Source organism: Carassius auratus, chromosome 9 (assembly GCF_003368295.1).
Source record: "Carassius auratus strain Wakin chromosome 9, ASM336829v1, whole genome shotgun sequence".
In the NCBI taxonomy this organism is placed as follows: Eukaryota; Metazoa; Chordata; class Actinopteri; order Cypriniformes; family Cyprinidae; genus Carassius; species Carassius auratus.
This window is the reverse complement of record NC_039251.1, coordinates 14716905-14730943: the sequence shown is the minus strand read 5'-3', so window position 1 is coordinate 14730943 and position 14039 is coordinate 14716905. Positions and strand designations below refer to the sequence as shown.

The 14039-nt window shown below is 35.6% G+C and overlaps 1 protein-coding gene across 2 annotated transcripts in view; it reads left to right on the top strand.

Annotated features, from left to right (window-relative positions):
- Nucleotides 1-14039, top strand: part of LOC113108465 (low-density lipoprotein receptor-related protein 1B-like) — a 133607-nt gene that overhangs the window by 99225 nt on the left and 20343 nt on the right. For both annotated transcript variants that reach the window (XM_026271611.1, XM_026271610.1), the window contains 3 exons: nt 3884-4012; nt 6812-7069; nt 8296-8458. In XM_026271611.1, coding sequence (XP_026127396.1) covers nt 3884-4012; nt 6812-7069; nt 8296-8458 — 550 coding nt within the window. The remainder of the gene's footprint in view (nt 1-3883; nt 4013-6811; nt 7070-8295; nt 8459-14039) is intronic.

The window sequence follows — 14039 nt, the reverse complement described above, 5'->3', positions numbered from 1 at the left end:
AATTAAGGTAATAAAATAATTTTTGTTTGTTAGTTCTCTTATAATCCATTACAGTGCACAAAACAATCATAGCAAAATGGCAGCAGCTGCGTTTGAATGAAACGAGAGAGCGAGTCTCTAGGATGACATAATTAAATAATTTTACATCATTTTTTTTTTTATTGAGATTTAATATTTTATTAGCTAAACAAATGCAAAGCTTCCAACAAGAAAAACTGTTCCTAGCAAGAGTGCAACGCTGACTTCAGTTACCCGGATGAGCCTGTGTTATCAGCTTTTACCGGTTGTTACCGAGGGATAACATACCTCAGAATGTCACGACTGACCAGTCAGAATCAAGCATTCCACAGAGCCGTGTAATAAGTTTGGGTGATAATGGGGTAACAACCAGATATGCAACCTGCAAATAACAAAGTAAACTGAAGTTTCGGTGTAACTTTAATTATTATAGTGAGCCTATTTAGTTCCTCTGTGTTAGTATAATGGAATAATATGCAATGTTTGAGGAATAAAGGGGTAACACAATGTAAAACTACAGATAATTTATACTTTAAGGTATTTTGAAGCTAAGGGGTCCCTATTCTAATATTGTGTGGTATGTATGGTCTAAACAACAATCTTATGTCTGGGAGTAATTTAGAAAGATAATACTTTTTATAATTTTATATTTTATTATAGGCCTGGGTATTTTTTAACCATTCTATTATTAAATGACATATGATGGAGATTACTGAAAAACAAAACTAAAATAATCTAATTAAATGAGTTAATGATTTTCTGCTGAATTATATTTCATGATTCTACTTACCTTATGAAAGCTTATTTTTCAATCTCAGCTGAGTCACAGCAGCAACCTCCCAACACCACTATCACCAAATAACTTTACATGATAAACCATCAAGGTGTTCAATATAGATAAAAACATACTTATCCGCTTTCCAGCTGTTCGCAGAAACAATACACAATACACCATTTGTATTTTAGTGGATGTATACTGTGATGTTTTTATAGTCAAAAGAGTAGAGGGTTTAATTTGGCAATAAAGGCAATTAAAGGCAATTAAACTAGTGCAATATTTTTTCTCAGTAATTACTGTGCAAATATAAACTTGTTCTGTGTTTAGGTCCAACTTTTTCTCTCTTGTTCCAATCAGTTACAGGGTAAATACAACACTTGCAGCTTGTAAAAAAAAGCAAAGCAACTATTGTTTATTCAATTAAACCAAATTCTTTTGAAAAGCTTGTTCAAGAACACATTTAAGATTTTGTTCAATTTATTCATGTTTTTCACCCACTGACGAAACTGAACTATTACGGGGAAGTCGTGGCCTAATGGTTAGAGGGTTGGACTCCCAATCGAAGGGTTGTGAGTTCTAGTCTCGGGCCGGACGGAATTGTGGGTGGTGGTAGTGCATGAACAGTTCTCTCTCCATCTTCAATACCATGACTTAGGTGCCCTTGAGCAAGGCATCGAACCCCCAACTGCTCCCCGGGCGCCGCGGCATAAATGGCTGCCCACTGCTCCGGGTGTGTGCTCACAGTGTGTGTGTGTGTGTTCACTGCTCTGTGTGTGTGCATTTCGGATGGGTTAAATGCAGAGCACAGATTCTGAGTATGGGTCACCATACTTGGCTGAATGTCACTTCACTTTCACTTTCACTATTATGTCCAAACCATTAAGCCAATAAACACACAATAATAAACACTGAAAGTTAAGATTAAACTGTTTATTATAGTAAACTGACAGGATTTTACCATCTTTGATTTTACCGGTTTGATCCACGTCCTCAATCACCATTTTGACTAGTTCAGTTCCCGGCTTTACCTCTCATCAGTCACCGCTCAATGTTGTTGGACATATCCGGACAAAACCCTCCAGTTTGAAAAGAACACATTCCAGTTAGTTTCAAAAAGCTTTCTCCTCTTCGCTTCCGGCTGTTTCCAGTAACAGTTCCTCTGCGTTCACATCAATCTCATGGTCTACACTCACTGATGCAAGTGCTAAAGAAGTCAAATCAACACCTCTTCTTCATGAGACAGCTGAGGAAGTTTGGAATGAGCCTCAGAATATTCTACACCTGCACTGGTTTGGAAACAGCACTGCTGGCAACCGCAGAGCTCTCCTAAGGGTCGCGTGAAATTCCCGCCACATTGTTAGCTTCCCTCTCTTCAGGACATGTACACCAGGCGGTGTATGAGGAAAGCCCAGAGGATCATCAGTGACTCCAGCCACCCATCCCACAGAGTGCTTTCTTTTCTGCTATCAGGAAGATGTCTCCACAGCATCCGATCCCACACAAGCCAACTGAGGGATAGCTTTTCCCCCAGGCTATCAGACTAATGAACAGTCAGAACTAATACACCCTACTGCAAAATCCTACAGCATAAACCTACAATATGGTATGCCACACACAGTACTTTAACTCCAACACAGTTCAATACTGGACTATACGTACACATTTCACTTAATACAATAATATATCTGCTACCACTGGATACCATCCAATGCATCTCCATAATAATTTGCATATCCAATTCATGTATGATCAGTTGCACCCTTGCAAATTTTGTGTACATTTGTCTACATAATGTTGAATGTGTACATACTGTGTCTAATGTGTATTATTAACTGTAAGTATGTACAAACTGTGTATAATGTGTACTGCTAACTGTAAGTATGTTTAATATTACACTGTGTGTACTGCGTATAGGTATGTGTATATTGTATTTGTTCATTGTCATCTGTTTAAATCTGTTTGTCTATATGTAAATTGTTTCTGCACTGTCTGAAGCACGCTCCAAAGAATTTTACTCACCAAGGCACATGTGCTGTGGTGATGTGTCAATAAAAGTAATTTGATTTGATCTGATCTTAAGCACCGCAGACACGGAATTCGTCGCACACACATCCGTTCGCGTTTGAACTTGCGAGACTCGCTGCATGCTACCTTTCACATCCTGCACATTCCTAACACATCATCGTCGGGTTACTGATTGCTAATATTAACCCAAATTGGGTCAAATCAAGTCAGCTTTCTAACCCAATAATCCCACATGAGCTTTTGGATTGAAACAATTACCATATATGTTTTATTTATTTAGTTAGTTAGTTTGTTTTGTTTATTTGTTAGGAAGATATGCAATACAGTAAAAAATAAATATGTACAATTCATTGAAGCATTGTTATTTATACTAATTTTTATATTATTATTATTGAATTTTAACCAATCAAACCTTAAATGCGGATATGGCATACAATTGTATGTACTTACTTATTTTTTAATACTGCTCCAAACTGTTAAACATTACATTAGAATTATATTAGAAATGTTTTAATAAATATTGTATGTAGAGTATATGCATTTTGGTTCGATTTTTGTTTTTTTTCTAAGAGAGATTCTTAAAAATCTCAAAAATAGATGCATACTTATTTTGTTATAGATTTTGTGTGAAATAGCTTTTATTTATTTAAGGTCACAAAATCCTCATTATATATATATATATATATATATATATATATATATATATATATATATATATATATATATATATAAAGTAACACTCCACCACATTGCCTTTTTTTCACTTGCTATACATTTGTTGGAAGAAGAAAGAATTTTTAGGCTCTATTTTATACCCTGATCGAAGAAGGTGTCTCTGGACATTCAATTAATAAAAAATCAGTAAATCACCAGTGGAACATTACACTTCAGTACAGCTTAAACAGGCAAAGCTCTAGAGACTGGTGCAAGGCAGGACTTGCCCGGAAATATGAGATGGCATAGGGAGAAGCCACCGAGAGGCCACATTAAGTGGATTTTATGTATTTGGGTCATGTTTGAGCACACCTAATTTGTCATAAATGACTTTTCCTCTGTGTACAGATCATGATGAATGCGCCATGTATGGGACATGCAGCCAGACCTGCATGAACACCTATGGGTCATATCGCTGCAGCTGTACAGATGGGTACAGCCTGCAGCCGAACAGACGATCCTGCATAGCCAAACACGGTAAGAGCATGATAAATTAATGACCGGGGATCTATAAGCTGCCTGAAATGTTGTCACGTCCTGATATTGTTCTTTCACAAGAGTGCACCGAGTTGAAACGAGGTGGATTATTACTCTGTGTGATATGAATGAAATTAACTTACAGCTGCTGCAGCACTGCCTTAAACTGGGAATTTTCTGACCTTGAAAAACATGTTCTGTATGCTTGAGAAATATGCAATGCTTATTAGATGTTGGGTGTATCTGAAATGACTCGTATCTGAAAAAACTTAGTTCTGCTTAGTGATCACCACGCAGATGGGAGAGATTGGGCCTAGTTGTCTCAGAGGGCAGATGTCACATAAGATTTCACAAACTTTATATACATATATAATTTAATTTATTATATATACCTCACAAAGTGACAACATGCCCCTTTACTAAGTCAATGCTTGTTTAAACTTCATTTAACTTATTTTATTATTCATCGAGTCATTAGCAATTCTACGTATGTATCAAAATTCTTTGCAGTTGTCAGGTTTGCCTTTTCCAAGTAGGCTTTCAGGGATCACGTATGAATCTAGAGTCTAGACTAAACACGTTCAGCTGCTCATTCTCATAAGGACCTGAAAATTGAGGCAGTTTGCTTGGGATATTCTGCTACAAGTCCTTATATCAGTATTGGTGTGCCAATGGACAGAAATAATGGAGCTATTGGTGGAAGATAAGCCAGACATTGAGGATTAAGTGGAGGCTGAGTTTTATGAAGAGCAGGGCCTGAAGGACAGCTATTCTCTGTCTTTATCAGCCCATGACAATGATTACTTGGCTAATGGCACCTGCCAGTGAGAGTGTCTCTCCACCAGCCACAAATCCAATCAAGTTTATCATTAAATCGCCTGCTTTTGTAATAAGGGGGTTTTGTAGGGAAAACACTCACTACAATGCTTAATAGATTCTAATCGCTTTTGAAGATTGGTCATTTGTTTGTGCTCAGGTAATTGAAGTCGTTTTAACAAAAAAGTGTTATTGAGTCCCAAATGTTCAATAACTAGCTTTTTTATTTAGCTGTGAGAATTATTATAAAATAAGGAGAAAATGTGCCGCATGTATTTGAATGGCTTAAAGTGTTAACAGTGGGAAACTATATAGATTACAGCAAACATACTCAGTACGTACAGTATATGAGTGGATCAGAGTGCATTGTCTATAAAGTATTGCTTTTTGGCTGCCTTTGAACACTTTTGTTCAGGTTTGCTGGTTTTGGATTGGCTGCTGAGTCTTAGCAAAATGGTGCAAAAAAATAAAAAATAAAAACCTTTTGAAATTACATTTTTGTTACAGTTTACAGCACCATTCAAGGAGTAATTCACCCAAAATGAAAATTTGCTGACATTTTATTCACCCTCAGGCCAGTTAAGATGTAGCTGAGTTTGTATTTTCATCATTGCATCTGGAGAAATTTAGAATTATGTCACTTGCTCACCATTGTATTCTCTGCAGTGAATCCGAAAGTAATCCAATCCATTAATTGAGATCTTTTGAAGTAAAAATCTTCCTTTTTATAATAAACAAATAATTTATTAAGATCTAAAGAGTAGGATAAAATACGAGTCTTCTATCCATGATATTGCGTTCTCCAGTGAGCTCTCATTCTGACCCTGCAGAAGATCTATTTAAGCATCATTTTTATGTTTAAACATATAATTAATATTTTTTAAAGATTTACATCCATTTTTAATGATAAACGTTGTGGGAAATATCAGCTAAATGTTGTAAGAACTGACTGGGACTATCTGGGAAATTATACACTGCAATCAATTAAAAAAAAATCTAATTTTTGGTGGCCTATAATGTAATTTGCATTCCTATGATTTTTAGCGTTATAAACTTGTCCCTGCTTAAATTTATTATATTGAGTACACACAATTTACAAATAACGTCTGTTACAGTGTGTGCTTGGTGTGATGGCTTCAAAAGATGCCTTGAGCAAAGCATTTTGTGACCTAAAAAGATGATGCGCTCTAGTATTTATATTGGTGTGGTGCACTGCAACTGGTTTGCATATGTGTTTTAAATTAAATGGAGATTACACCACTGTACGCTCAGTGGGAAATAGCTAGCAGGCAGCAGCGCACCTTGCTGCTGGATGCGGAATCTGTCCCGCGTTTAATCAATGTGACTGCTTTCCTATGAGGAATAAACTGAATATCATTACCCATAAACTTAACTGAACTCAGTGCTCACCCACATTAATATTAATTTAGCAGAAAGAGGTTGTTGCACTGGGATAACTATGGGGTTTCCATTAAATGTAAAAGCTCATGCATATAAATTTCAATGCATCATCTTTTCCCGGCCGTCTGACGGGGGCCAGCGGAGGATGACATAGCCATTAGAAAGGTGAATGTTAAATAAGACTCTTAAAAATAAATGCACTGCAAAATAATTTAAAATAAAGATCTGTGTTGATTTATTTTACTTATATACTGTATATACAAACATGAAAATAAAAAAAAGTATTCACAGTTTGAGACATTCACACACATATGCGCATATATACACATAAATTGCATTATACAATGTGAATATAATATCCACTTTCACTTATGAAATACATTGCAAAACTGAATAAGAAAAGAAATGTCCAGCTAACCGCTGTGTTCTGAAAATGGGTTTCTCTCCTAAGAGACATGCTTCTCAATTACCCATGCCCTCTGCGGAAGCCTGTATTATCCTATTCTACTGAAAGCATGGAATGCCAAGGAAATGCCTGGCCTCAAGCTGTCTTGACACTATTTTGCTATCCATCTATTCCAGAGACCGGTGAAAACCCTGCAGCACTGCTGATTGGAGGCTCGGATAATATTATAATCACAGCCCTAAACGGATCCCGCCTGCAAACCCTCAAACAACTGGACTCAAATGGAACTCATGGTTTGGATTTCAACCATAAAGAGGAATCAGTATGCTGGGTCACATCCTCAGAGTCCTCCGGACAACTCCGGTGTGCCAGGATGAGGAAAGCAAGTGGTTTCACTAAAGAACAGGAAGTAAAGACAGTCCAGAATCTCCACGGTATGATTCCGGTTTAACTCTCCTGCTACATTGAGAATGCAGTACATTGAAAGAAAAACAAGATTTCTCTAAGAATTATCTAAACTACGCCAAAATTAAAGAAATATTTTGACAGTGTTATGAAATATCTCTGTAAAGTCCAAAGTAATTTAGTATTTAAAAAAAAAAAGAAAAATGTCGTTGGAATTTAATAAACATCTGATAAACTTCGCTTAAAGTTGAAGTTAAAAGTTCAGTACATTTTCTCCTTTACTCATGAGACCTTATCTTCTCAGGCTGAACAAAACATTCAGTGTAACACTGAGTTCTGCTTGACTGCGTAGTGCTTATCAATGCAAGCTGTATGGAAGCTAACAGTGCTTATAATTTATTTACCGCTACAGGAAATGGTTTATTCACATTTGTATAGTTCATCCTACACTATGTATCCATTAAGTATTCATTAAAAGATCTCAAATCGAAAATGATCCATTACTCTTTTAATAATTAGCCTATTAGTTTTCAGTGTTGAATCAGAGAAAAAGAACATGCTCTCATTCCAGGATATTGATCCAAAAATAGCCTCTAAAACAAGAATTTCTTTGACTTAACAAAGCATTTCAGTTCTAACATATTTCAAGTCTGGCACAGTGCATTAAGAGCCTCTAATGGCCCCCGAGTTTATGATCTTAAAAAAAGTAAATAAATTGTACTAATATGACTTAGTTTATTGGGCACTTTTTGTTTTTGTTCAATGGTAGGCTTTTTATATTTTTAGTTTAAAAAGTGGACTGTTTGTTTTAGTTATTTCTTAAATATTTCATGCCTGAAAAGTGTGTTTATCATAAAGTGTGTTTATGTGAACACACACACAAAGACAAAGAGAAACACAAGTCCACGTGGGACGTAACAATGCATGTTAATGCATTTAATTGCTTTTTTTTTCTTAATTCCATCTCAAATCCAGTTAAAATGGATTAATATTCTATTTAATACATCATATAAAGCAGCAATAACAACATTTAAAAATGAAATATTAATAAAAAAGTAAAGTAGCAATTATAATATGTAGATTAGGAAATTGTTTTCATGAATAAGGACTTTCATGAATATGATTGATTGATTAACACTTCATGGCAAGAATTCGCAATGACTTATGCGTGAACGCATGCCAATTAATGTTGTGTCACATCAATATACAGTATCATCTTGTTTCGTGTAAACTGACATGTTTTCCTTTGTTTCAGATGTTGATCAATTAGCCTTTGACTGGCTCACGGGAAACTTTTACTTCGTGGATCAAGCAAGCGACAGGATATTCGTTTGCAACCAGCATGGAGACACCTGTGTTACGGTGATAGACCTCGACCTTTTGAACCCTAAAGCAATCGCTCTGGATCCTCTAATGGGGTGAGCTGAAAATGCATGAAGCGAGATTTCATTTTTGACAAGGCCTTTGATAATCTGAATCCTCTCACATATATTGCAAGATTTTAGGCAAATATTTCTCTGAATGTGTCTTGTCTGTACTGTTCCCAGAGCTCAATATTTACTTTTCTTTTCGACACTGTCTGGTTGCATGATTGTGCTACAACTCCCACAGTCAGGAGTGCCATTAGTATTCCATGATTTATCCAGCATCCCACAGTCTCGAACGCCCTTGCAGAAATCTGCTTTACATGAGTTTTGTTTTGCTTTGACACCACAAAGCCGCAGTTGAAACAAGGGGGTGGCGGATCCCTCACGTCAGCACGGTGATTGTGGAAATGTTTCAGGAGAAATGAGTAAAAGAACACAAAGAGTCCTCAAAGGAGAGGAGGGCAGCATGATTATTCTAGTCATTAGCTGCTAAAAGGAGTGCCATGGTAATATTCCCGGCGAGCTTAGAATAGGAATTCAGGAGAGAGTTTGTCCCATTTATTCATGAGAGTGCAAGGACAGGCAGAGCACTCAGTTCCGGGTTTTTTAATGAGACGCCTTTCGCCCAGTAAACCTAAATTGTAGCACCTGTGTTCAGCAGACTAAAGACTGCAAAGAGAGCCCAGGCCATCAATTTCGCTTCCGTTCTTCGGTGTGTGGTTGTCATGCTTTTGTTTTCGTGCTGTGGCTCTGACAAAAACGAAATCCTGACTGCCCTGAATGAAGGCGTGTTTAAAGGAAATGACAGCCGTTTATCTCTTTGAGTCTAAAGGCTGTGTTCTTTCTCCTGTGATCATCAACAACCTCGCAGATGTTTCAAAATCTTTCAAGAGATTTTGAATGGAATGCACAGAGGACTGAATTCTCTAGTTGCATTACTTTAATGTTTGGCATTTTAGTACTAAAGTATTTTTATTGCTGTCTGTACAGTATAAGGCAGAGGTGGTCCATTTGTACATATAGTATGAATGATAGAAATTGTAACACTCAATAAGGTCGCTGTCTTTTTGCTTTAAGGTAAAAGTAACTTTTTTTAAGGTAAAAAAAAAATGCCTTTTTGCTAATGCATCTCGATGCTCAATATGTCTGTAGGAATAAACGTCCATTTCACTCTAAACCAATTTTTTTCCATCTAAACCAGTTTTTAATATTACCTAATTTACATATTGTATCTGGTATGGATACATTATATCATTAAAAACCATGTGCCTTTGTGTACATATACATTCAGTGATATTAAAAATATATTTTATTTTTTTTACATTTAAGAAAATGAGCTTATTCATTAAATGAATGCATACACAAATGCAAATATATATATATTGATATATATATATATATATATATATATATATATATATATATATATATATATATATATATATATATATATATCAATGTATCGAATGTACTAAAGAATATTAGAATAGTATGTTCAGTGGTGGCCAGAATTATTAGAACACTAGATTTTTTTAAGCATCTGGAGACATTGCCACAGTTCTTCTGGATTTAATGTGTCTCAGTTGTTTCAGTATCTACACTTAATTCCAGACAGACTGGATGATGATGACAAAAATATCTATGTGTGGAGCACTGGCTGTTTTCAGACTACTTGTGCAAACAAAAATTTCACTGGATCATTACAATTAATGGCAAAATGAATGCTTGGAAATATAAACTGATATATCCTACTGGCACACTACATCAAAATATGGAAATTACTGACTTAAACATTTTTTAGCTGGTGAAAATACTAGTGTTCTAATAATATTTTACCAATGGCCACCACTGTATGTATTATGGGCAAAGAAATATAAATTGGCTATGATAAAACTATCTACGATTTGAAGCAGTAGTTGTGCAAACTGCACAAATAAAGTGAAAGCAAATGCTTCAGTCTTTTTTGGCCAAATGAAATGCTTGGCTAGATACAGTATTGCTTTGTTTTTCTAGCTTTCAACTCTGCAAAGCTCTCGGTGTGCAGTACAAATGCTGTAGGATATGGCTTTAGAAACATATGCTTCTGGTTTGGAGCTTTTCTCTTGGGCTCCCATATGTTTTCGGAAGATCCCCTTATTCACCTCACAGAGCCGACCTTAAGCAGAAAATCCGGTTTTGGAAAAATCTTGAAGTTGGCCCTTTTTAGCCTTATCAAACAAGCTCAACACTGTTCCTCCTCCGTTCACTGTGAACATGCCTTTTTGTGTCCATTTATGGCCTATGATGAGCATGTAATTGTACCAACTTAAACGCTTCTTTTATTTATTTATTTTTTTTATGTGCCGTTGGTGCGTTTACATGAACATAACCCACGGGAATGGCTCTCTCACATTTGTACATGGCCTTCAGTGCATCCAGCCAGTTTCCTCCCGGGAATGTGGGAAAGGAGTACAGCGGTTTAAGCCTCCAGGCTTCAGCAAAGTGCTGTTTACTACATTACACTGCCGTTCTGCTTTTCCTGGTCCTCCTCCTGTAATTGGCGAGATGAGGTTGGAGCTGCATGTGTGTGAGGGAGGCTGATGGATCACAGGAGGTCTGTCAGCCTGGAGCGCTTGAGTGAAAACAAAAGAAATTGAGGCGGTTTGTGATAGTGGCACAGCATGAGGTATAGTAGTTATGGAAAGAGTTCACAAAACGTTAAGTGTTTCGTTTGTGGTTCAGAAATAATTTTCCTTCCCTAATTTTTTTTGTTCTTTTTGGTCTGATTTCTCGCCTGCTTTCCTGAAGGAGTCTCCGTCCTCTTGTATGCTTCTAGAGAGGCTTTATATAAAATATAGCTTTCTAATTTGAAACAAAAATCCCAGAGAGGGAATAAGACTGAACTTGGTTTAACCCCGCTTTTCAAAGTCTAACTTATTCCCCAAATCAATTCTAAAAAGCAGGCATTTTTTTAGTCAGCGGAGATTGGGAAACTAGAATTTTATTTGGAGCAAAATAATCCTGTTTGGTAATCTGTTTTAGTGAAAGAAAGGGGAGGCATTTTCTGTTCTGTATTCTCTTCAGTAATGAAATTCCCCTGCGGTCCGGGTTTGGGTTGGACCATTGTGTCACCTTGCAGTGATTACTTAAAGTCAGGGTTGAAAGGTCTAAAGAAACAGATGAGATATATGACTGGGTCAGATTGGTTCCCATTGTGTTTTGTGGTTTGTCTGGGTTTACTGAGTAACAGATAACCAAAAAAATACACTATTGTTGATGTATGATTCTGTGGTTATTGTTGTGTGGTATTAGAATGCAACATTCACTGCAATAATATCTTCTGGATCGCTGTCTCATCTGTTTGTATTATTAAAATCAGATGTAGAAAGTATATACACAGTACAGTGAACAATGGTGGAAAATGTTTGTTTGCCTCAAACACATACTCAGAGCAAAATATGGCATAAAAATTATAGATTTATTTTTTTTAATTCATTTTGCTTTATTGCATTTGTTGTCATCTAATTTTGTAGTACTGTTCCTTGGTGTATTTTGTTGGAGATATTGCAGACCTGTTGAATGTCGCTGATAATAACGTTATCAATTAATATAATTTATTTGAATAATTCTTCATTCTAGATTTTGGTGAGGATTATATGTTCTCTTAATGTAGCAAGTTGCTAAATTGCTTGGCAACAATGTCTACAGTCAACCTAACGGACTGTATTGTTCATTACTAACTTTGGCAGGAGAATATTTTGTTTTGATTAATGAAAGTACCTATTTTTTTTATTAAATGATGACACATCACCATTCTCGCCTTGATTTGCTGAACACTAAAAATAATTAAACTATTGTTAAAAATCTTGTCTGTATTTAATTTAGAAATAACATCATTTGTTTACCAATAAAATTAAACAATGTAAAAATAAAACTATAACATAGTTTTTTTTTTAAATATACTTAAATCAAGTTGACATGTAAATGTGTTCTTTACAGATTAAACTGCTTTATTATAGTAAGAATGGCCCAACCATCTCGCAGATTACATATGGATGAGTGAATAATATCATGGATTGCTGTATGAAAGATTTTCTTCCATATAATGGCAGGAAAAAGACACTGAACTTGCAGATACCTTATCAGCTTTATTCTTATGTATGTCATTTATTTTGGTGTTAAAAATCACATTCAGCAGCAATTGAATTTAATGGCAGTGGGTGGCTCAGAATGAGATGGATCCTCTTGCTAACAATATATAATACAATCATTTATTTAAACAAAACAAATATTATTTCAATTTAAAACCATCTATTTTAGTGTTTTTTAAAAAAAATTGTTTATTCAGTAGCACTTTAGTTTAGGGACCAACTCTCACGATTTGCTGTTTGCTTATTAGCATGCTTATTACTAGCAAATTGGCTGTTTATTATGTACAAAGCACATATTGATGTCTTATTCCAGCGTTTCCCAATCGCAGTCCTCACGCCCCCCTGCATATTTGGTATATTTCTTTTATCACATACATCATTTGTTATATTCGATCATAAGTGCCCTACGAAGTGGACATCACTGGATATTCCACCATGATTCCAGTTCAAAACGACTCTATATGTTTTATTCAAAGGGCCATTTAGAATTGTAGTTAAGAATTTAGATCCTTCAGAAATCACTCTAATATACTGATGTGCTGCTCAGCAAACATCTTTTCATCCTTTTCTTTTATCTTTTATAACATTCTAAATTCCTTTGATGCATCCTTGCTGAATAAGAGTAATAATTGCTTAAAGAACACCAAACTTTTGAACAGTGGTGTATATTATTCATATTATGTAATGTATTTATTCCTCACTTTTAAGTGGCTTGTTACTTTAGTGTTGCATATTTAAGATGGTATGTCAAAACAGTGAAGTTTGCCACATTGAAAATGTGCTTTCCAGTATTTGTACAATATGCATTAGACTGCGGGCAGTCCGAGGATGTGGCTGAGAGTATGTCTATCTGATTTTTAATCCTATTTGTACAAATTTGAACATAACGGAACAATGCAGTTATGTGTTTTTTTTTTTTTTTTTTCTAGTATGAATTGTTTTTTTTTTTAATGGAACAGTATGGTATCCATTTCTGTAATGAGGGCTGAACTGTTCCAAATTAGAAATAAATAAATAAATAAAACCTGGCTGAGAAACACAGAGCAAGTCAAACACACCAAAGTGTACTGGAACTTTGAATCTGATACAGGAGCCAATTAGTTTTTTTGTTGGCAGGCAGAAGAAGTATCACTGATTCATGGTTCAATTATTTCTAACATTCAGAAAACAAAAGATATGAGGAGGGTCAAGAGGCAGAAGCCTTAGAGAGACATGCTTTTTACATCATTTACTAATATTCTAATCAGCTAAAAGTCTGACTAAACATTTAATGAGTTCTCCTACTTCAGTCCCCAAGGGACAAACGAAATGACTTACAAGAAAATGTTGATATTGCACTGCAAAGAATTCTGTATAACAACAGACTACAAGATGGATATCCCATGACAAAAAGCTCCTTATGGTTTCGTTTTTTTGAATTTCCTTTATGTTTTATGTTTGCTTCTCTGGAGCAATTAAGCACTCGGGGACTGCTGCTGTGTGTGAATTCTTTCTGTGTTAGA